The sequence below is a fragment of the Euwallacea fornicatus genome, chromosome 16 (genome assembly GCF_040115645.1).
Source record: "Euwallacea fornicatus isolate EFF26 chromosome 16, ASM4011564v1, whole genome shotgun sequence".
NCBI classification, from domain to species: domain Eukaryota; kingdom Metazoa; phylum Arthropoda; class Insecta; order Coleoptera; family Curculionidae; genus Euwallacea; species Euwallacea fornicatus.
In genome coordinates, this window is record NC_089556.1 from 2,973,932 (window position 1) to 2,994,829 (window position 20,898).

Here is a 20,898-nt window from a genome sequence, read left to right on the forward strand (position 1 = left end):
AACGAAAAAAAAAAGGCCCGAAGATAACCTTTAACGCCCCGTATATTATTCAATAAATGGAAGGCCTTTCGCATTTGAAAGATATGCCCGGTTGCAGTATCGGCCTTATGAGGGGGCGAGGCTGGACGATCGCCTAAGGCAACAGACCAGGAAGAGCGGCGGACTTTCCTGCTCAGCGGTTTTTCTTGGGGGTAGAAGGGCGGTGATTAAAAATTTCGCCCAGTGCGCCATACTTGCTGAGGCCGACCCTGCCTAGTGGGCCTCATCTAATGTTCCACAGATTTTTTCCGCAAAAATACTACGGTTTGGCTAACTTTGTGTTATATGAAAGATAACAATTTTCAATGTACAGAGTGAGACACCAGACTTTGAAAAATCGCATTCTCTGTTCAGTTTAGAAACTTTTTCATCCTTTTCTTTTTTTGAATTGTTGTAATTGGATACCGAATTCAATTTTCCGGCAAGAAATAGTTAGTTACGCACTGTATTAAGAAAAGAGTAACATAGCATCTGATTGCATGGAAACAGTTAGATTTATCGCTATTTGATTCGTCTAGTATAGTCAACTTACATAAAATTCTGATGCCAAAATTTCAATGAAATACCCCCAAAAATGTCAGAACTATAGCCAAAATTGGGAAAAAAACATTGAAACATTGTCACTCTGTGTATTGAATACTAACTACTTTTTATAAGACAAATTTAGCCAAATGGCAATATTTTTGCAGGGAAATATATAAAATTCGGCCCATTGTGTGGGGACCTCCTATAAGACCGATTTTAGCAAGTTTGACACCGTGGGTGAAATTTCAATCACCGTCTCCCGTCCCAGGAAAAACTGCCAACCAGGAAATTCCCCCGACTAACCTCTCAAACCCCCTTCCCCCAATAAGGCCGATACTAACTACTTGTTATCAAAATTAACTCATTTGATATCAACCTAACAATTCAAAAACTACATACACTTTCTTTAAACGGACATTTTCGGCATGTTCAAGGCTTACCCAACCTACAATTCAGTACAAATTTTGATCTAAAAGAGAAATCACTTTTATAAGACCCGAAAAGTCCTTTTGGCGGTTTCACATGAAGCTTCATAAAATCATGCGCAACCATCTACTGCAATTCCTTTTCCAGACGTAGTTTTTATTAGAAACCTCCAACTTAGTGCCGTCGCGACGCTTTACCGATGCTGAGGCACAGATTAAAGGACGCTCTATTACCAACAGGTGTCTCACACACGCGATTCAGAAATTTTGTGACGATGTGATTAGACTATTCAGACGACAATATTAATAAAAATGTTTAACATTTGTGTGGTTTTTGGGGTCGGAATTTTGCTTTTCAGTAAGTTTCGATAAATCAACTCATGGAAGTGACTTTATGAAATAAGTTTCAGCACTATTGGGATCATCGTGTGTAAAAATCAATCAACTAATAGTTCCCGAAATAGCGTCCCCGAGAATGGGACCTGTTATACTAGATTGCGACTATTCCCTGGAGTTTCCAAAGGATGAAGGACTGGTAGTTAAGTGGTTTTTCAACGAAAAAATCTATCCGGTTTATCAGTGGATTCCTGACGCAAAACCTCAAGAACTGGGTATGCCTCTGGGAAGTAATTTTTCCCTCTAAGTTGTTTAGTTTCGACAGGAATTCTTAAGGGTCGTCTCGATTTGAGCCACAAAATTTCTGAAGATCGCTATAAAAAGCATCGGGCCTTGAAGATTGAGAAGCTGAGTCCGGAACTGGCGGGAAATTACACTTGTTCGGTGTCCACTTTCAGCAGTGAGGACAGCCAAACTAAGCAGATGCTCGTTTTTGGTAAGGAATATATTAAAAAATATAATAAAAATAAAATTGTATATTAAAGCAATTTTATTATGTAACAAATTTCGAGCATTGGTTAATAAATAAGTATTTCTTTCATTATAAATATATACTTAAATAATAATTCATAACTTACATCTAGAGTGGCAGTCGCGTCCGTGTATGTAAATTTAATTATAAAATTTCGAGTATATAATACCGTATCAAAAGAAATAAATACAAATTGGCTAAAACGGTAGATAAATTCGGAATTTGTGATATCTCACGGGCAGCAAAATTTTTCTAATCTTGCGAAGTTAGTGGTTCCAAAATGAGGAAAAATCATCGTTTGTGTCTAATTTCCAATTCCCCTGTTTTGCAAATATATTTCTTTTAAACAGAGGCACCACTTTCACATACATTTTAAACACACTTTTTATTTTTAGGGCATTTTCTTCATTTGCCAACACGGTATTTTTGAACACTTTATCCATAATACGACACTTAAAAATATTTACAAAAAGGAGTAATAAACTATTCACCTCCAGGTATCTCAAAAATCAGGAATAAGAGAATGTTCCCGGATGCTCTGTATATTAAACACGATTAAGACCCAGGAAAGACCATTCTAATCGCTTTACCACTAATTCTCTTCTCTTTCTTTTGATTTGTAGGTGCTTTTCCCTGCCATGACGGACACTTTGCCCCGTTTCAACTCAATTCACTTCGAAACTCTAAGTAAACATTAACTCTATTATATGCTAACAATGATACATAAGGCAGAAGCATTGTTACACATACTAGATACTAACCAAATTAGTAGAAATTTGATATCAAAATATCTCTTTAAGTTTAATGTGTAAAAAGAGGCAATCAACACTATTTATCTACTCTTCAAGATGGTTTAGTCAAATTACGATGTAATCACGACTGCAGATTCTAAATTTTTAGAAACTCTGGAATTAAGGCCACATACAAATTTTGTATATCGAAAACAAAAACGTTTTAACGGCTAATTGCATGGAGCTTTCGTCATATTTTGGGGAATACCTAGTTAAATAGCAACCCGGATTGCCAATTCAGAATTTGCAACAAGACCGTTTCTGGCAAACTTCAAAATATTGTTAAAAATAATCTCAAAAAGTCCCTAAGTCAATGATCAAGTTAGTTTTGCATTAAATCTCCTGCGCTAATTCCAATATTTGGATATAAACTGACAAAACTGCACAAATATTTCCAGGCACACGCGCCTCTTAACGCAATAATAAATACTAAAATAACTCAACAATACATTTTATACAAAAATCAGTCTATTTTAGCAACAGCTTCGGAATAAGGCCCCGTTTTGCTGAACGCCATCGCAATCCCGTTTTTATCCCCTGATTGAATTTTGGGGATGAGATGGGGTGCCCCCCAAAAAACCCCAATGGCCAATACATGCAGCGACCAGTACAACTTGCTGTACACAATCACGCTGCCATAAAATTCGAGCAAAACAAACGGGAAAGTGATGTAAGCCAATGTGAATCGGGTAACTGTAAAGGTAAGCAAATCGTAGACGAGTTTCGATTCATTGGAAGACAAAAAGTAGGGTCGCAAGTGGCGCCGCATTGTTCTGGAGGCGAATGTGAACAAGACACCACTTAAGAAAGTGAGGTAGTATCCTGGATAGAATCCATGCCAAATGGCGCTTAAAGCAAAAGTAGCGAAAGTGGAGTATTTGTTCACTCTTTTGTAAACTATAAAACGCAGCCATAAATTGGTTCCGCGATTCCAGGCATCAATACTATCTTTCAAACTCGTACCGAACTCAAACCGGAAAATATCCACGTTGGATAAGCCGTTCCAGGAACTCCCGTTCCAACCCAAACCTGCATTATTGCAAATGGCGTCTGCAAGAGTCCAAGCGAAGTAATACTTGGTTCTCATTAGAGAGGTAGCCACAGTTAGGTACCAAAATTTGTCGCCGAATGTTGTGCTATTTACAAACTCGTCAGCCTTTACTCTTGATATGGGGAATTTAGGGAGGAACAGTACGTAAACTAATGCACATCCAGTAGCTACAATTAATTTTTTGAATACAGCTCTTATTGGGCTTGGCTCGTGAACCACAACGCCTTTGGAACACATTGTAGATTTTCTATGGTGAACTAGGGAATGACCTTCAATGAAGTCTATGTAGTCTTTGTAGAAGATTACTGGACCAGCCATGAGAGACGGAAACATGAGGCTGTAACTAATATATAAAAAAAAAAATTATAAGACGCTTAAACTAAAAACAAACCGAAAATTTACCTAAAAAATTCCAATAAAGAAGGAATCTTAGTTACAGCGTAATATTTTTGAGATTCGGTCATTTCCTCTTCAGTTTTTGCCAAGCCATCATGTAAACTGAAAGCCAGACTACTCATTTTCTGTGTTATGACCATCAGAGGCCCACTTATGTCCAACCCAAAGGAACTATCTTCGTATAGCTGACGGTGCAAGTGGACCAGGGACAAATATATCATCGCTGTTAATAATATTGTACCATGCATTATATTCGGACTTTGCGTTAAGAGTACCTGAAAATTAATGTCGCAGAGATATTGAAAATACTAAATTTTCAATCTTACTACATAACATACTGCGGGAAGTCCTGCTAGGTGCAAAGCTTGGTAACCAAAACAGAAATACGACATCCACATACCAAAAATGAGGCCGAATCCATGCCTGACCTTGGGACTTACTTTTGCTGGTTGAAAAGCAGTTCTTCAAAAACGAATTTCATCACATGGGAAAATAGAAAATTTAAAAATCAATTACCTGTATAAACTGGCTATCACCAAAGCTACCAATTGGCTAACAACAAAATTGAGTTGATCCACATTAAGTCCTGTCTGTGAGCTTAGTCCTTCCAGCAACCTGCTCCCTTGGTAATGTTCTAAACTATCAGTCATGATTATTGTTGCAATTACAGACGGATCAGTCCCCTAATAAAATGATGTTCGATTGCGTGATGTGGGGAAGTTTTCTGCGGAAGCCTACTTGACTCTTTTAATGCACCTGGAAAAAAACTGGTACTTTTTATTAAAAAAAAACACTCAAAACGAGAGAGTTTCACTTCCTACTTCATAGATCTGGAAGACGTCCAAGAAAACAAATTGCCGATAGCTTGAATGTTGTCCAAAAAGCCAAATCAAATCATATAACGTCGATTCGGAACTAAATTAGAAATACCTTTATTGAAATTCACGTCTCGTTGAGTTACATCATCCATCTACACTCTTACTGATCTAGTTAAATGCGAATGTTACAGACGATGTCGTATGCGGCGGCTAATAAAAAACGTGTTATTCGATGTATACCATCAAACACATTTTCATATGGAGCATATTAATAAATCTATGAGAAAAACCACTGACACAGACTTTGCAACTTAACCGCCTTATTAGCAATTAGAAAACATTAGTTTAATGGATTTTACTTCTGAATTGCAATTTAATTAATTGTTAGAGGTTTTTAGTCTATAAATACATTTTGAAAATTGTTGTTGATAACTAGGCAGACCACCACACCAAACGCAACTCACATGCGCTACACAAAGAAAGTAAATTCCTAAAATTTCACAAATAATAATTTAATCAATGACTCACCTTGAGGCACCTAGAAAAACCGACAAGTTCTATGATTTTAAATAAGTCGTAGCTGGTCGCTGAACGCAAAACACTAAATAATAGTTAGTTAAAAGTAGATCTAGTTACATTATGCAAATTGGCCATTTACTTACTACCAAAATGTATAGGTCATTTTTTCATGAGTTTGAGATTATCATCCTTTACTTTCTACAATTAAAAAAACTCAATTGACTATTTCTTTAATTATTTTTAGCGTATTTAATTAAAAGCTAATATTTTTAGGTGCTTTATTAAGAGGAATTATCTCATCTTAATCACCATGGTCAGCCTCGAAATAATGTGGTCAGTGTTGCAAGTGAGTGACCTTTGCTTGAGTTTTAATTAATTATAGAACGGATATTAATAGATGGGGGTTAGAGTTGTTAGGTGTCCGGGATATTGGAAATTGATTTGCATTTCTCAGTGCTATTTTCAGGAAAAGTACCAAGATATGTCCAAATTGAAAAACTATTGTTTTTTGAATTCTTAATTGAAAATGCAAGAAATAATACCATTTTGTAGATTTTCCTTTATACCATATGTATATATTCTAGAAAAAATAACTTTTATGAAAGATCAATTTTTGATTTGTTTCTAGAGGAAGCAGTCTTTCAAAATTCTTTTGATTTATGAATTCCGGTTACAGTACTTCCAAGATATAAGACTGCAAAAATGATAAACAGTTTTGGTATATCTATTTTTTTTGTGACCAGTTTATATTGCTGCAAGTTTCAGCGTTGTGCAACATGGGAAGACATAAAAGAAGAACCGGTTTCTTCAAGTTGCTATAGACAAAACAGGGCTTAGGTTCCAGATTATTTTTTCATATTTATCGCTTAAAACGAAAATATACAACACTAGGAAACTTTCAGTTTTTATTGCATCAAGAAAAAAACTGATGGAAAGCTACAAGATTTAACATAGAACGGAACAAAAAAACCCAAATGTCCCTTAAAGTTGCTTTAGTACAGAGGTATCCTAACAACCTTTTTTATACACTTTAGCTGGTATTTCAGTGACTCACAAATAATCAGGAAAATGTTGGTCATGATTAACAAATAGTTATATTTGCCTGATTTTTTTGCACCCCTAGTAAGTGAATGTTTTCTTTAAACAGTGTTTTAAGAGAACAATACAATGGTACCAATGACCTGTAAAAACCTTATCGCGCTGTGAATTTCTCAAATTACAAGTTAACCGGCAAAAATAAATCTATACACTTTTATGCTGGAACATTAAATAAATTAGGATGTTTTTCCCAAATATATTAAAGGTTGATACCTTAAAGTAAGTGTGAATGCTGATGCCACTATAAAGCCTTAGAAATAACATTATAAAAAAAAAATAACCGGCTTTTGCATGCCTGAAATAAATCACGTTTTATCAAAAAACTCTATAAACAATAATAAAACAAATTAAAAATAACAACTAACCTGTAGTAAGTTACAGAATTAACATTGTCCCAAAATTCTGAAGAAAATCGAAGTGTTATGTACGTGTCAATATCATCTGAATAAGAATCTAACGTATTTAATGCACTTTTATCACAGAAAATCAGCAGATCCCTATTAACTAATAAATTTAAATAAGAATTTGAAAAGTAAAAATTTGTAATATCTAAAAATAAACACACAGCTGTCAGTATCATCGTCTCACAAACAATCCGTCAACATTCAATCAGCTGATTACGATTCGGCCAATGAGGTGAAAAATACTGAATCCAATGTTGTCATGTCTTTTACGAATACAGAATTAAAAGAAAATGAAACTGAAAATTAATGTATCTGTATTTAAATGTGTGAATGTGAACCAACCAGTTGATATCAGTTGCATGCAAGTATTGCAAAAATGTGTACTCCTGATTAAATGAAAATAAACAATAATAACATATTAATATATCTTCATCAAGATGCATATTTATCAGTTAAAATGTAAACCTAAACAATAACTTTATTGGTGATTAACTTGTTGGGTCAACTTATGATGTGATGGGTCATCTTATCATCTTAAACATATTGTGCAAAATTATTTAAGAAATGCTTATAGTATGTATATATTCTATTATTGTTATTACGGCTCTATTTATCTTTTTAGTTCCAGAAAAAGCGTTTGAACTAAAATACCCACCTTTATGGTACCGCAGCGAAAAGGAGTCGAAAATCTTGTGTTATGCAGAAGAAGTTTTTCCTAAGCCTCACATGAGACTCTATTTAAATAATAGGTGCATTGTTAAATTTTAAATTTTTCATTGTTTTTTCAAAATAATATATAATTCCTTGCAGCGAAGTTGAAAATTCTACAGTGAGGTACCAAGAACGACACAGCGGTCTATTTGATGTAGAGATATTTACTAATGCCGTGAACTTGGTGGATGGTACTACAATTTTGTGCGAATTAAACGTGGCGTTAATGAATTATACCACGAAGAAGGAGGCCATTTATTATGAAGGTGCGTCTTTCATGTTTAGTTCCATTTCACAGAAATATATGCAGTTGGATGTAAAATTCTAAACGGATCTTTCTTACAGGAAACGTCGTACCATCAAGAAGTACGTGGATCTGTGGTTCTCTCATCTGGTCTTCATTATTTGCAATTATATGTTGGATATCTCACAAATTGATATTTCGTACTTTTCTGGATAGGATTAGGTGAAATATAAATTAAAGGTGTTTACGCTTAAATCAGAAAGTGTGTCAAAGAGTGGTACTTGTTAGTTACATGCATTTTGTAACATACTACTTGAAGGTAATGTTTTATAGTCCTACCCAAGGGATTATATATGTTAACAACAGTAGAGAAGTGTAATTAAGTGTCTTTTTGTATCTGCGACTACCAAAAGGGAGCAATTATATTAAATGTATTTATTGCGAACCCGTTTTTATTTGTTATAACACTACAAGCAGACTCAAATACGCGCCCCTTCTGAAGTGACCCCAGAATCACACCCCCAATTGAACTCAATTACCTCTCAATTTCGTCACTCGGGTGAATCGCCTTGGGGTATTTATTCGACGCAATTAGAGACCAATTAAGTAACTGTTAGAAAACGCAAGTGCTCATTTAGCACCCTTAGTTCGTCATAACGTGTTTTAATTTAATATTTGGTTTGTTACTACCAAAAGTTGGGTCTTAGCAATGGTTTCATAAATAATATATTAGAGTTTGCTATTAGATTAGCTAAATAAGCAAGAGATTAAATATTTAAAAAAATTGTAGTAATAATAATAATTATGATTCTGCAATAATTGGGAGTCCCAAATCAGATATACTTAATGACATGAAGTAAAACTGGCAATATTCATCCGATTTAACGGTCTGTAAAAAGCTTTAGTGGCGACATCTTCGGTGGGTAGAATAAAGTTTTAGATGATTACCTATACGAAATCTGTACACAATGATTCAGGCTCACACAGAGGTCAGGCGGAATACTTTAAGTAGTCTATCAGAGTCCAGGATAGTTACGTTGATAATATTGTATGTAAACAAACGCTTGTGGTGGTTATCTACGAAGTGATAATTTGTGAAATTATAAGTTAAACCTCAGATAATAATGAATACCGAACACTTTGAACAAGTAAGTAATTTCAAAAAGTTAATTATACGAGATAATACCAGGTATGTTTACTTCTAGTGCCAAAACATCAATTGTTTTCCTATCATGTGATTTTTCTGAAAAACCTAATTTGTTAACTCATAAACATGCATACCTTACTATATATATATATATACTAATTTTGAGTACAAAAGTTTGCGCTAACTTGTTAGGAATTCTTGCTAACTGGTAGGTGGAGCCATAGCTGGGTTAGGAATGACTGTAAATAAAGTAATTTATAATTACCTAACGAGATATCGAAGACGGTTACCATGGAGATAACTGTCAAAGGAAGTGCCATCCCTAACGCTATAGTCCAAGACGCCTCGCATTTTTGTTTTTGGTTCATTCTTAATTTAGAAAAGTTTATTTTAAATCAGGTCTGACCTTTGCAAGTCTGGCTTCCTGGGCAAAACTTTTAATCACTGCCCCTCTTACGCCCCAAAAAAAACCTCCAACCAGAAATGTCCATCGTCCTAATTGACTTTCCTGTAAGCTAATATCTGTAAAATCGTTTAAATAGAGCCTCAGTATTGGTTAGATTCTTGGTATGTACAGAAATTAACTTGACATTAACAACGCGTTAATAATTTGATTCTAAAGTTACTTTAATAATGTATCGTTTAGGTGACGGTAAGTGACTTATTGCTTTGACGTTATGGGTTTTCCCTTACAGGATGTAAGACAGCATATCTCTAGCTGTTCGAAGGAAATTTCTAACGAAGTGGGAAACTACTTAGGCATGACCTTTGATCCCAAAGCTTTAGATCTGATTGCGGAGCTCATTTACAAAAAGCTCAGTGTATATGGAGCCGACTTAGAGGCTTTCCAAAAGTATCTTAAATTGAATTTTTTTTTAAATTTAAATGTGACCAAATAGTTTTTAGGCATTCTAAAAGATCAACAATAAACACTGATGATGTGAAACTCCTCGTCAGGCGGAATGAATCTTTGGTAAAATTTATGACTCAGTCTTTATTAATAATGAAGAGATTTTTTTCTACTGGTTTTAGACCAAAATGGTAAATGAGAAAATCCAGTCTCTCGAGAACAAGGGCCCTTCGGAAATCAAAGAAAAAATCAAGGCGGTTACGCAGTAATTGAGATTAAGTATTCTGCTGCCTGTGCTAAGCGTTTCTAATAGCAAGTCAAGGAAGTGAGAGTTTAAAAAAGGATTAAAAACTATGTAACTTTTTTTGCTTCTAAGAAATTAAAGCTATTGGCAGTTGTTTTGATCGCAATGTTGGCCCCTTGAAATATATTAGGTTAAGCTTTTCAGACAGGCGATTTGAGATGCAGCTGGATGAAAATATTAAAAAAGAACAAATGAGTTTATCGTATCTCTTATGGTTTCTGAGATCCCAATGATGACCTTCGAATCTGAATAACTTTGCATATATATATATATATATATATATATATATATATATATATATAGAGTAAAAGGCAGTAAAAGACCCAACAAATGAAATGAATATTTGTATATAATGTTAAGTAGTTTATACACCAATAAAAAGTGCCTATATTATAAGCAGTAAAAGTTTCATGAAATCATTAGTTAAAAAGCAGTTCAAAAATAAATACTGGGAACTTTGAACAAAGCGAATAGTCAGAACAGGTAAGCACTTTCGAAATGCAATGTGAATTATATGAGAAAGTATCAAATATAGTAGAAGGAATCAATGCTTTCATCACAGATATAGCGATGAATCGACTATATGGGTATGTCTGACTATGTAAAACTTTCTCTAACGAACAGACGTTTTATCTGACTTGACGGCCCCGACAAGTAGAATGCTCTCTAGAGTGTTTAAAAATAAATGTAGTACATAGTTATAACACTATAAATAAAGCTGCGGTATTTCCCCGGAGTGCACCGAGTGATTATATCGCATTATGGGATTCCTCTATGCATATTGTTATGGTTGGCGAGCGGCAGCCTCAGGTAAAAAATAAGCAAAAAAAGAGTTTATCGTGGGCGCTCAACTGGGTGAATTATTGCTTCCTTTTATGCATATCGGATATTCTGGTATGTTTATTTATTGTTAATGTTTGCATGTTTGTAAGAAGATTTTGGAATCTTCTCGTCATCTATATCTATAGTTATATCAGAAGCGATATGAAATGAACGTTTTCAAATTGTTTAGCGTTGAAACATTGATTTTTTAGTTGCCAAATTGTTGTTTTCTTGGTTTATTTAAGGTAATAAATAGTGTTTATGTTAAGAGCGAGTTTACTGGAATCATTCAAACCCCCGGAGCCGTAACAATATAACAGATGCTTACCTGTATCGTTTCCTTAACTACACTCTTTAATCATTCATTTTTAAAATTATTTAAGTCAGTGTAAGTGTTGTGCTCATACATTCTTTTCAGGAATTACCCTTTCCAGTAATTTGCATTATATAAATATCCTTTGATTCTTGTTCTTTGGCAGAAATTATGAGTGTGCGATAATATTGATTTTCCTTCACCATATTACCAAGAATATTTAAAGAAATAGACAATAATAATTGAATATTACGCATTGGAATTAGGGAATTCAGTTCCGAAATCCCGGCCGTAAATGTTAATGTCGGCATCCTGGTCCCGAAAATGTGTGGAATGTGGAACAAACAACAAGTGCGGAATCAGAGAGGGCATTTAGTACACCAGGCTCTGGCAACGAAAATACATATTTTTGGGGTCCCCTAAGGGTCAAATTCCTGATATCTCCCAGTTGAGCTGGTGCATAAAGTTTCCATTAACGTGGCAATAGAAGTCTTCAGTTTGTTCCTCAGTTCCCATTGAAACTGCAAAGGGCCAAAGTATTACTGCGCGGTTAACTTTGACTGTAAGTTAGTTTCCTTCGAACTGAGCTTTACTATTGGTTAGATTTTTTGCATCTATGGAAACTAGCTTAAAGTTACCAATACATTAATAATTCAATTTTAAAGTTACTGGCATTAGAATGATTTGACGCGTATGTAATAAAGGAAAACTCATTCTTGTTCTTACCTTATCTGTTTTCTCTTCCAGAAAGTAACCCCAAAGATCTCAAATTGTTGCAGATAGATTTATGACAAAGTAGAAAACCACTTAGGCGTGACTTTCAATCACAAAGCTTTAGCTCGGATTTACTTACAAAAATCGCAGTTTATGTGAGGGCGGCTTAGAAGCTTTCCAAAAATATTTTAAATCAACATTTATGTAAAAGTGACCATAAAGATTTTTAGGAGCATTAAAAGAGTAACGATAATCACCGATGACGTAAAACTCCTTGCAAGGCAAAACAATTATTTGTTAAATTCATGATCCGAAGTCTGTATTAATAATGAGGTCATTTTTTCCTGCCGATTCTAGGCCAAACTGGTAAGTAAAGAAATTAAGTTTATCGAGGGTAACGGCAATTCGGAAATCAAGTAAAAAACCAAGGCCTATACCCAGTAATTAAGATTAAGTGTTGCGTTCCCTTCGTTAAGCGTTTCTAATAGAAAGTCGGGGGAGTGATGATTAAACAAGGATTAAAAAAACATTTTTTTTATTTCCAACAATCTAAAGCTGTTGGGAATAACAGTGACAATATTGACCCCTTTAGAAAATATAAAATTAACCTTTTCAGACGGTGGTTTGAGGTGAAAGAAACATGAAAATATCGGAAACCAGAGGATTAATTAACCTTACCCACTATTCGGTTCAACTTTCAAAGCCATCACCGGAAAATTATATCCTACTGAGATAGAAGGCAGGAAAAAGTATATTTCTTGGGATAAAGTTGGAACTTTGTCTGTCCAATAAAAGTTGCTTGATAACTTGCTAACTATGAAATAAATTGATAGTAGTGTGGTAAAGAAAGGAACAGAAAATATAAGAAATGTCCAATATGGGTAGGATTTTAATAATGTCGGAAGTCCCATGATAAAAACAAGTTTGAGCGACTTAAATAAAAGACAGAGAATCGTTACTTTGAATTAACAATAAAGTTCAATCTCAAAAGTCGACTATCGTCCTGTTTTTCCATAAAACTGCTGAATTCAGGGTTTCAATATTGCAGATTGCAGACCCAGTAAATGAAATTTCGCAATGCTACTGGGAGGATTAGGGTGTTGTCTCGGCCAAAAATCTTGCCAAAAGACCACATTTTATTGCTTAATATATGGAGAGAAGTAGACTTTGCGGCAAAAAATACTAAATAATCTGTTTTATTAGTAAAATACTCTTTGGTACACATATTTACATTACTCTTAAATGATTTGTCTAAAAAATGATTTCAGAAATATTTAATAGATTGTAGGTATTTATTTCTATTTAGATTTCTATTCTTAACTTAGTAGTCTCAAGCACATAGCTGCGGGTGCATACAAGTTCTCTATATCACATTAATCTATGAAACGAGTATTTGTACATAATATTAGGTAGTTATATACTAATGAAAAGTACGTATATTAGATGAGGAGAATGACACCAAAGATACCACCCACGGAGAAATAGGTAGTATTTGAGTTTTACGTTTTAGAAGTTGTTTTTTTCCAAGCAACTAGGTGGTTTATTAAAAGAAACTCTACCGTTGGTTAAATATGAAACATGAAAAATGCAGGCGCAAATAATCGAAGAAAAGACTGGAACTTAGCAGAGTTCTTCCAGTTGTTAAATTTTGAAAACTCGCGCCCCAAATCGCTCTATAAAACAGAGCAGTTGAAATGCATGTAATGTGGAAGGAGGATGAACTGTTCCCAAATTCATAGATGAAGATAATTAATTTCTTTCCGTTTTTATGAAATGAATTATCCATATAACTAGAAAATTCAGAACATTGTGTGGAGCCAGAACTGCAAATGAAATATCGAGAGTACATGTACAAATACAATACATTTAAAAATTTCACCCTGTAGATATTTACTATTATTTGGCAATATCGAGGATTCTACAAGGGAACCTACACGGTCTTCAAAATTTGGGATAAAAGTCTCATACATTTTGGGAACAATGGAAAAAAGTTCGAAATACATTTGAAATTGAAATATTTGAGAAACGGAAGCCTTAACACTTCCTATTTATACAAGAAGCTGACCTGGCATTTGGCCAAGGAATATGAATATATTTTTTTGCCATGAATTAGGGAACGCCCTGTATACTGGGGCTGAAAATTACAGAATTTGTGCAAATTTGCTTTTTTTGAGACAATACTATGAAAATATTTAAAAAGTGTCGTTTTGGCGTTTATTGGACGAATTAGACAAAACTAATTTTTATTTTATATACGGACCTGGAATTATTATTTCACCTTTCAAAAGCCCCTTTTCGTCCGACATCAACAATATTTAATATGTCTAGTTCTTAAGGAATTAACGACGTCTTTTCTCCAATTAGGGCGAAGAATATCTTCGTTAGGACTCTGAATTTTGTAATATTTAAACAGGAATTTTAAAGAGCTGAAAAATACTGAACTTAAACGTAATTGCCCAGCCCTTTACAGCCGGACACAATTAGAGGAGATACAATTTGAGACGATATCAGCTTCTCTAAGTGTTTGCTTCAACAATTGTATCTGTGGTGGCCTTCGGGAAAGTTTTGTTACGTCTACATTTTATGATATATTGGAAGTCTCAAAACATATCTGGCGTTGAATGTGTACACAGATAAGAAGTTTAGGTCCGCATTTATAACCAGAGGTTTTCCTGATTGTATCCCTACTTCAACTAGTTGTAACTGTGAGTTTTCAATCTTAGATTACACTGCTTGAGTGGTACGTAAACAGGAAATCACATCGGGCGAGCTTAATTAACCAATCCTAATTATTATGGCCTTAATTGAAACACGGAAAATTGACCAACTGAAACAGCGCAATTCTACCAATTTAGTTAGCCAATAATCTATCGAGATTCCAAACCACACACATGTCACAAACAGAGAACCCTATTAGGTGGAGTGAATTAACCTATTGAAAGCGTACTTACAAGTCCAATGCAACACAATATACAGGGAGACTCGTATTAGTAGGCTAATCCGCTAATGGAGATCTCTTATGCGATAACAATTAGACTTTCGTTATGGCACTTTTTTCTTTGTCGTTTTATACTCATTACACCGGGTGTTGAAGTTAATAAAGAAAACTGCATTTCTTAATAACTTGGCTGTTTACTAACATATTTTAATGAAATTTTGTAGTGATGTATAGGGGACCATTTCCTATGATTTCTGTAAAAAATCGAAGAAGCAATGGAGAAATTAGGGATCGCGTACACGTTTTTCTCCCAACGATTTTTTGCGTACGCCAATGTTGTATTGGTTAGGTTATTCAATTTAGTTCTTTCTTTATCTGTATTTTTTCATTCTTAAAAAAAATTTGATTCACAGCTTATTTTGGGAAATATTTTAATTTATTGCTGAACAAGTGGCTTCCATTTTTTTTATGTCGAGAACGTAGTTTCAAAATACACACGATTGCCCTTTCAGTAATTGGTATACGTGGCACTTGTTAATGTTTTCATTTTCAATTTGAAATTAATAAAAAAATGGAAGTCACATATTGGGAGCAATAAGCTGAAATATTTTATAAAGTAAGCTGCAAAGTAAAATTTTATAAGAATGAAGAAATCCAGATAAAGAAACGACTAAATTAAATATATAAGCAAATGCACCATTGGCGTGCGCAAAAAAAAAGTTCGGAGGAAAATGACTCTCTATTTATCCCATTGCTTCTTCAAATTTGTTTAGCCAACTCATAGAAAATATGCGCATAATTAAACTACATCACTGCAAAATTTCATTACATTGTGCTAAGAAAGAGTCACGTTATGCACAAAAGTAATGTTTCGTACTAATTTTAACACCCCGTGTAGTGAGTATAAAGCGCCAAAGAAAAAATTCCATAAGGAAAGTCTAATTATTTTCTCATAAGGAATCTCCAATTAGTGAATTGGCCTACTAACAGGAGACACCCTGTATACAAATAATGTCTGGAAAATCATTGAAAGGGATTGCATTTTTCTGCACATTTTTTTGATTCTCTCAAAAACGTATATGAAATTGTTTCCTACCTCTGAGCACATATCTGCCATTTCTCTAAACCCAGTGACTTTTAACTCTGACCAATCAGCAGCAATTCCTCTCCAGCACTCAAGACAGCAAACATAAAGACATCCAAAAAATTTACAAAATTTTTACAGTAATTGACTCTGAAACTTTCTTACGTCATAGCTAAAACACTTACTATCTTAAATATCTCACAAACTTATAAAGTCATTTGAACCGTATCGAATTCGGGGAGGGTGCACAAGAGTGCACCACCCTTTGAGGAGGACTCCCGGGGGTGGTACCTGCAGGGTGCGCGATGGCCAAAGCTGATTGATGGTGCTTGGTGTGAAGTCATAAAGGGTGGAGTTCCTGTTGGCCCACTGAAGAATATGTGCAGGTGCTCGGAGTGGCTTCAAGGACTTGAGCGTGAGTGTTGAAATGCTGCGAAAAAAGCTATGGTTAGATGTTGCAATTGAAGTTTCGATGCCTGCCATTGGGAGATTTCATTATGTTCCTCTTGAAGATGAATTCGTGAATGCTGAAAGAAAGTTTTCGCTAATACTACTGAGGTTGGCCGGAGATAAAAACAATTATGAATCACAGCTAAATACGGGAATAAAAGCTACATATCACATTCAGGGACATAAATATAAAACTCGGAATTTTATTGGAACTTGTTATAAAAAAGAAATCAATTTGGGGCTGGTGCTTACCAAGCAATAAAGTGCAAAAAACGGATTTGTGGCCATGCTGGGAAAGATATGGGAGTTCCTCAGACGAAAAGTATAAAAGTATTTAAAATTGCAAACCTTTCATATGTAGGGCCTTTTTAAACCCGAGCATGGACTTTGAAAATGCTTAGAAAGTTGTACATAACTTCGCCGAAACCTTCATCGACCTAGTACAAAATTGAAATTTTATTACACATAATACTGAAAAGACGGTTTAGGATACGAGATAGTCATGTCATGAAGCTATAGTGGATATGGCCCGTTTTCGAAGCACAATAGCTCTAATAATTCCGCATGCTTTCGTTGGAAGAATGCTGAGAGAGCAGGGCTTTCTAAATGAATTATGCCCTGCGTGATATGCTGAAAAGAGAATAAATGGCTGATTCTCTCACCTGACTAGGTTTACTTCTAAAAGCAGGTTGGTATTTTCGCCTGACCGATCTAGGGCAGCAGACGCAGAGGATCCTCAAGAAAGCTCTGGAAATAAAAAAATTTGAACTAAGAGGAACACACACACCTCGGATATTGCACAAAAGGCGTTATGTGCATAGTATACCTTCATTAAGAATGTAGGCACACTCCCGAGAGGAAGGACATACATATTGAGTAAGTTTGAAGTGATTTAGCATGAAAGTTTCAGCAGCAGTGGCGCAAGAGTAGGTGAGTTTATAATTATTATTACAAGTGAATAATTATGTACGAGTATCTGAGGAATTTTACAAACTGGCTTACCTCTCCGTGTCTCAATATTTTCTGTGCAGCCAGTGAATCATATGTTAATTTATCACTTTTTAAAAAGTTTTTAAAGTTAGACTTTCCAACTGGTCAAGTTTCCCGTTTCCTAAAGAAATATGGAGGTAATAACGTAACACTTGATATTTTGCATTTATTGCTCTAAAATACATTTTTGGCGGTGGCTGAAAATGACACAAAATTGAAAATCTAGAATTGCTCAAAAATCTTCAAGTAAGCAATGGAGAAACGTTAGTCAACCTCGTGGAAAGGCCGGTGGGTTTGAAGGGTTCAAACATTTTTACAGGGTGTCTCTTAATGGGTGGTAAAAAGTGAAATGGGTGAACCATGGGCTTATTTCTAGATAAAAACTTCATGTAAAGGCGCATCGTAAATTACTTCCAGTTTGATTTATAGAGTGTCGAGGTTTCATTTTTTTTTCAATTTTCGTTATTTCTCTCTTGTTTGTAAAGATAATTAACTCAATATTGATAGTAACAATTATTTTAGCATTACGAACAAACTGAAATAACAATTGTTTGAAATACTCTACAGGTAGTTACCTTTTTTGTGGTCGCTCTTAATATTTTACATCAGAACTTTTTTTATGACATTTTTGGATTTTATTCATTAATTTCATTTAATCCTATACGTCTTTTATTGACTTTTTAGCCTCTTCAGATTTTTAATTAGGAATAATAGTTTGAGTGACATTCGTAAAAATGTCTAATCACGTTCGCCCTGATTGACCTAAGAATACGATAAAATGACAAGGTAGTGAAGTGTTGAAAAATTGTAAATGCTTATCTAACTATTAGAAATACCCTTGGAACTTATCATAGAGTTCGGCAGTTCATGAGAAGAAGGGCAGAATTTTGTATGTATTTCGGCAGGAGAAGGATGTTTTCGGCAATTACTTTGATTATAATCAAAATTAGTTGTTTTAATTTTTGCAAATATCTCTTAAACTATTGTTCCTAATAAAAAACTGAAAAGGCAAAAAGTTAATAAAAGACATAGGGGACTAAGTGAAGTTAATGGATAAAATGTTAAAATGTTACAAAAAAGCTCTAATTTAAATATTGAGAGTGACCACGAAAAAAGTAACTGCGTATTTAGTGTTTTAAATAAATGTTATTTCAGTTTGTCCGTAATGTTAAAATGAGTATTACTATCAATTTCGAGTTAATTATCTTTACAAACAACCGGAAAAAAATTTAATGTAACTCCCGGAAATCGAAATGGAAGCAATTTAAAACGTGCCTTTATATGAAACTTTTGTCTTAAAATAAGCTCATGATTCACCCATTTCATTTTTTAACCTCCATTAAGAAAGGCCCTGTATATTTGGATAATCTACCAGAACAGTACATATCTCGGACGTGCCACAATACTAAATCACGATCCATCGAAAGGGAATTTCAAATATCTTTGTGAAAAAGATAACTTCACGCCAGACTCTCAGAGATTGACGAAATCTGGTGAGGAAACTTAAAAAGTTCTAAGAACACTGCAGAAGTATTCGGAGAATCACAGTAAAGCTTTAGCGATTCATACCAAATCTTCCAGCATGGATTTCAAGCTCATCGGAGAACAGTTTGATTTTGAATTTACCGAAGATGGAGTTTTTAAAGAAATACCGAAATCTCTTAAAAAAAAAAATCCGTGGTGTTCTATCAAGTTGCAAAGTTTAAGGACATATTTTCACTTTGTGTGTGAATGTATCTTCCGAACTAGGAACTACGACAAGAAAGCTAAAAACACGTACAAACAAGACCAAGAATTTGGCATTATTAGAGCGTTTGGGGAGGTCCACGCTTTGCAATAATGAACGAAACGTTTTTTTTTTGTTTTCAAGATGATTCGGTGAAAATTCAGGACTTCAAGTAATCCCTTCCAGGTTACTCATTATATTCGAAATACGAAAATTATTTTAGAAAAAAAATGCAATACCTGGAATAAGGCAAAATTTAACATTTTATGAGGGTGAGAATTACCCCAAATGTGCCTCTTCTCGAGATTGAATGTTTTCAACACACGCAATTTCGAGTTTCCCAAGAATCGAATCAAAACCTTCAGTAATTCATCACTGAAAACTGGCATATTTTCGTATTTCTGTAATAAAATATTTTATGTTAGCTCAGCTTGAAGAAGCATTGATCTCTCACTAACTGACATTTAATAAAACAAAACTGAGAATCAGACGGAAAAACAATCATAAATGAGTTGGTTAAATTCCGAAAATCAAACTGGTGATTAACGAATTTAATTCCTCAAATCTGTAACAGTCAGAGCTCCCCAAATTACGATGTAATAATAAATTGATCAGCGGTTAATCGCCAAGATTTGGGGATGAGAACACAAGAATCGCTGACGTGAAAAATAATTCATCTAATAAATCCTCTTTGAATGTCTTAGTTGGAGATAAGTTTCAAATTTAATTTATCACCGATGTCAGATTAGTTGCATTGTCATGAAATTTATAACATTATGTTAAACAGGAATGTGATATCATCGCATACGGGCGCTTGAAATCGGCGAAGAATGAGATCATCCGCTCTTTGATAGATTGGAAGATTCATCAATATCTCAATGATATACGCAGGTAAATTTCTGGACAAACCTCGAGCAATTACTCACAACAAAACTGGCAATATGTCATATAAACTACATGCCCTGTTTGTCCTGATATAACTTGAGACTAATGTAGACACCTCACTGTTACGAAATATGTATGAAGTACATATTTCATTTGAGATGCAGCTATTAGCTCGTAAATAGTACGGAATATTACACTTGTAGTATTCTTTGTACCCCGAGGCGCTTTTCCTCGGATGAAGTGCTCTAAAATGCGAATAGCGTATCCAATTTCAACATTCATTGCCTGCTATCTAATTTGGGCAAAACTCTGTTCCAGATATTATATATTTTTCCAGGCATAAATTATGCTGAATCAGGCGCTCTTGTTCCGGGGATTCGCTGATGATGATTTCCGAGTAGCTCAGGGAGTATTGCTGATGGTAGCTGGAGCTGGGTTATATCTGCAACATTTGATTTTAAAATTTTCTCGGTAATTCATTTGCTTTTTATGGTTTTCCTACGAGCGCGCCGTAAAGTGGTTTTACTTGATGCATTTGCGAGTCGAAAGCAGGACTTTACCGCACACGTGCGGTAAAAAGTTTTGCCACACGCAAATACATATGTGTGAGTGTCAAAAGTTTTTCTGTGAGTGTGACATTAATGCGCGTGCGGTAAATTTGTTTACAACACGTGTGCGTGTAAGAACTTGCACGCTCAAATTGAGCTGAACTTAGGGGAGGTAAAGTTTTTTGATGTTTTTGCGCTTTCTTTGTCTGTCAATATTTAGACATATTTTGATACGCAT

The 20,898-nt window shown here is 34.6% G+C and overlaps 4 protein-coding genes across 14 annotated transcripts in view; 2 read left to right on the top strand and 2 right to left on the bottom strand.

The window, feature by feature from the left end:
- The first annotated feature begins 1,010 nt into the window (after positions 1-1,010).
- LOC136344106 (uncharacterized) lies at positions 1,011-8,334 on the top strand. Of its 2 annotated transcripts, none has more exons than XM_066291236.1 (6): positions 1,011-1,347; positions 1,400-1,600; positions 1,651-1,821; positions 7,563-7,683; positions 7,745-7,911; positions 7,991-8,334. In XM_066291236.1, exons 1-6 carry the CDS (start codon positions 1,302-1,304, stop codon positions 8,113-8,115), a joined length of 831 nt encoding a protein of 276 aa, XP_066147333.1. In that variant the 5' UTR covers positions 1,011-1,301; the 3' UTR covers positions 8,116-8,334. The 2 variants fall into 2 exon arrangements, with proteins under 2 accessions (XP_066147333.1, XP_066147332.1); XM_066291235.1 differs by having other exon boundaries at positions 1,016-1,347; positions 7,557-7,683.
- On the bottom strand, positions 1,858-7,285 carry oys (oysgedart). Of its 8 annotated transcripts, none has more exons than XM_066291221.1 (6): positions 6,896-7,285; positions 4,917-5,010; positions 4,612-4,851; positions 4,422-4,557; positions 4,102-4,370; positions 1,858-4,042 (listed from the first exon to the last, which is right to left on the bottom strand). In XM_066291221.1, the coding sequence occupies exons 3-6, from the start codon at positions 4,743-4,745 to the stop codon at positions 3,112-3,114; spliced, it is 1,470 nt and encodes a 489-aa protein (XP_066147318.1). In that variant the 5' UTR covers positions 4,746-4,851; positions 4,917-5,010; positions 6,896-7,285; the 3' UTR covers positions 1,858-3,111. The 8 variants fall into 8 exon arrangements, with proteins under 8 accessions (XP_066147318.1, XP_066147316.1, XP_066147319.1 ...); XM_066291219.1 differs by having other exon boundaries at positions 4,612-4,862; XM_066291222.1 differs by lacking the exon at positions 4,917-5,010 and adding an exon at positions 6,744-6,825.
- Positions 8,335-8,875: 541 nt separating the features above from the next.
- Positions 8,876-11,197, top strand: LOC136344116 (centromere protein S-like). Its single transcript, XM_066291248.1, has 4 exons — positions 8,876-9,037; positions 9,732-9,889; positions 9,943-10,009; positions 10,069-11,197. Exons 1-4 carry the CDS (start codon positions 9,014-9,016, stop codon positions 10,153-10,155), a joined length of 336 nt encoding a protein of 111 aa, XP_066147345.1. The 5' UTR covers positions 8,876-9,013; the 3' UTR covers positions 10,156-11,197.
- Positions 11,198-13,219: 2,022 nt separating this feature from the next.
- LOC136344102 (dopamine receptor 2-like) overlaps positions 13,220-20,898 on the bottom strand; it is a 53,578-nt gene continuing 45,899 nt past the window's right edge. For 2 of the 3 annotated variants that reach the window (XM_066291226.1, XM_066291227.1), the window contains 2 exons: positions 17,174-17,258; positions 13,220-16,491 (listed from right to left, as the gene is read on the bottom strand). In XM_066291226.1, coding sequence (XP_066147323.1) covers positions 16,402-16,491; positions 17,174-17,258 — 175 coding nt within the window. In that variant the 3' untranslated portion in view covers positions 13,220-16,401. Of the gene's footprint in view, positions 16,492-16,859; positions 16,949-17,173; positions 17,259-20,898 lie in introns of all 3 variants that reach the window. The other variant, XM_066291228.1, reaches the window with a different exon arrangement.

Coding starts and splice junctions, on each gene's coding strand:
- LOC136344106 (XM_066291235.1), top strand. CDS start 1,302: ATGTTTAACATTTGTGTGGTTTTTGGGGTCGGAATTTTGCTTTTCA. Junction 1,822..7,556: donor TAAGCAGATGCTCGTTTTTG/GTAAGGAATATA, acceptor TTATCTTTTTAG/TTCCAGAAAAAGCGTTTGAA. Junction 7,684..7,744: donor AGACTCTATTTAAATAATAG/GTGCATTGTTAA, acceptor AATTCCTTGCAG/CGAAGTTGAAAATTCTACAG.
- oys (XM_066291220.1), bottom strand. CDS start 4,745: ATGACTGATAGTTTAGAACATTACCAAGGGAGCAGGTTGCTGGAAGGA. Junction 4,371..4,421: donor TTCCCGCAGTATGTTATGTA/GTAAGATTGAAA, acceptor ATTAATTTTCAG/GTACTCTTAACGCAAAGTCC. Junction 4,043..4,101: donor TCTTTATTGGAATTTTTTAG/GTAAATTTTCGG, acceptor TTTATATATTAG/TTACAGCCTCATGTTTCCGT.
- LOC136344116 (XM_066291248.1), top strand. CDS start 9,014: ATGAATACCGAACACTTTGAACAA. Junction 9,038..9,731: donor ATACCGAACACTTTGAACAA/GTAAGTAATTTC, acceptor TTTCCCTTACAG/GATGTAAGACAGCATATCTC. Junction 10,010..10,068: donor TCAGGCGGAATGAATCTTTG/GTAAAATTTATG, acceptor TACTGGTTTTAG/ACCAAAATGGTAAATGAGAA.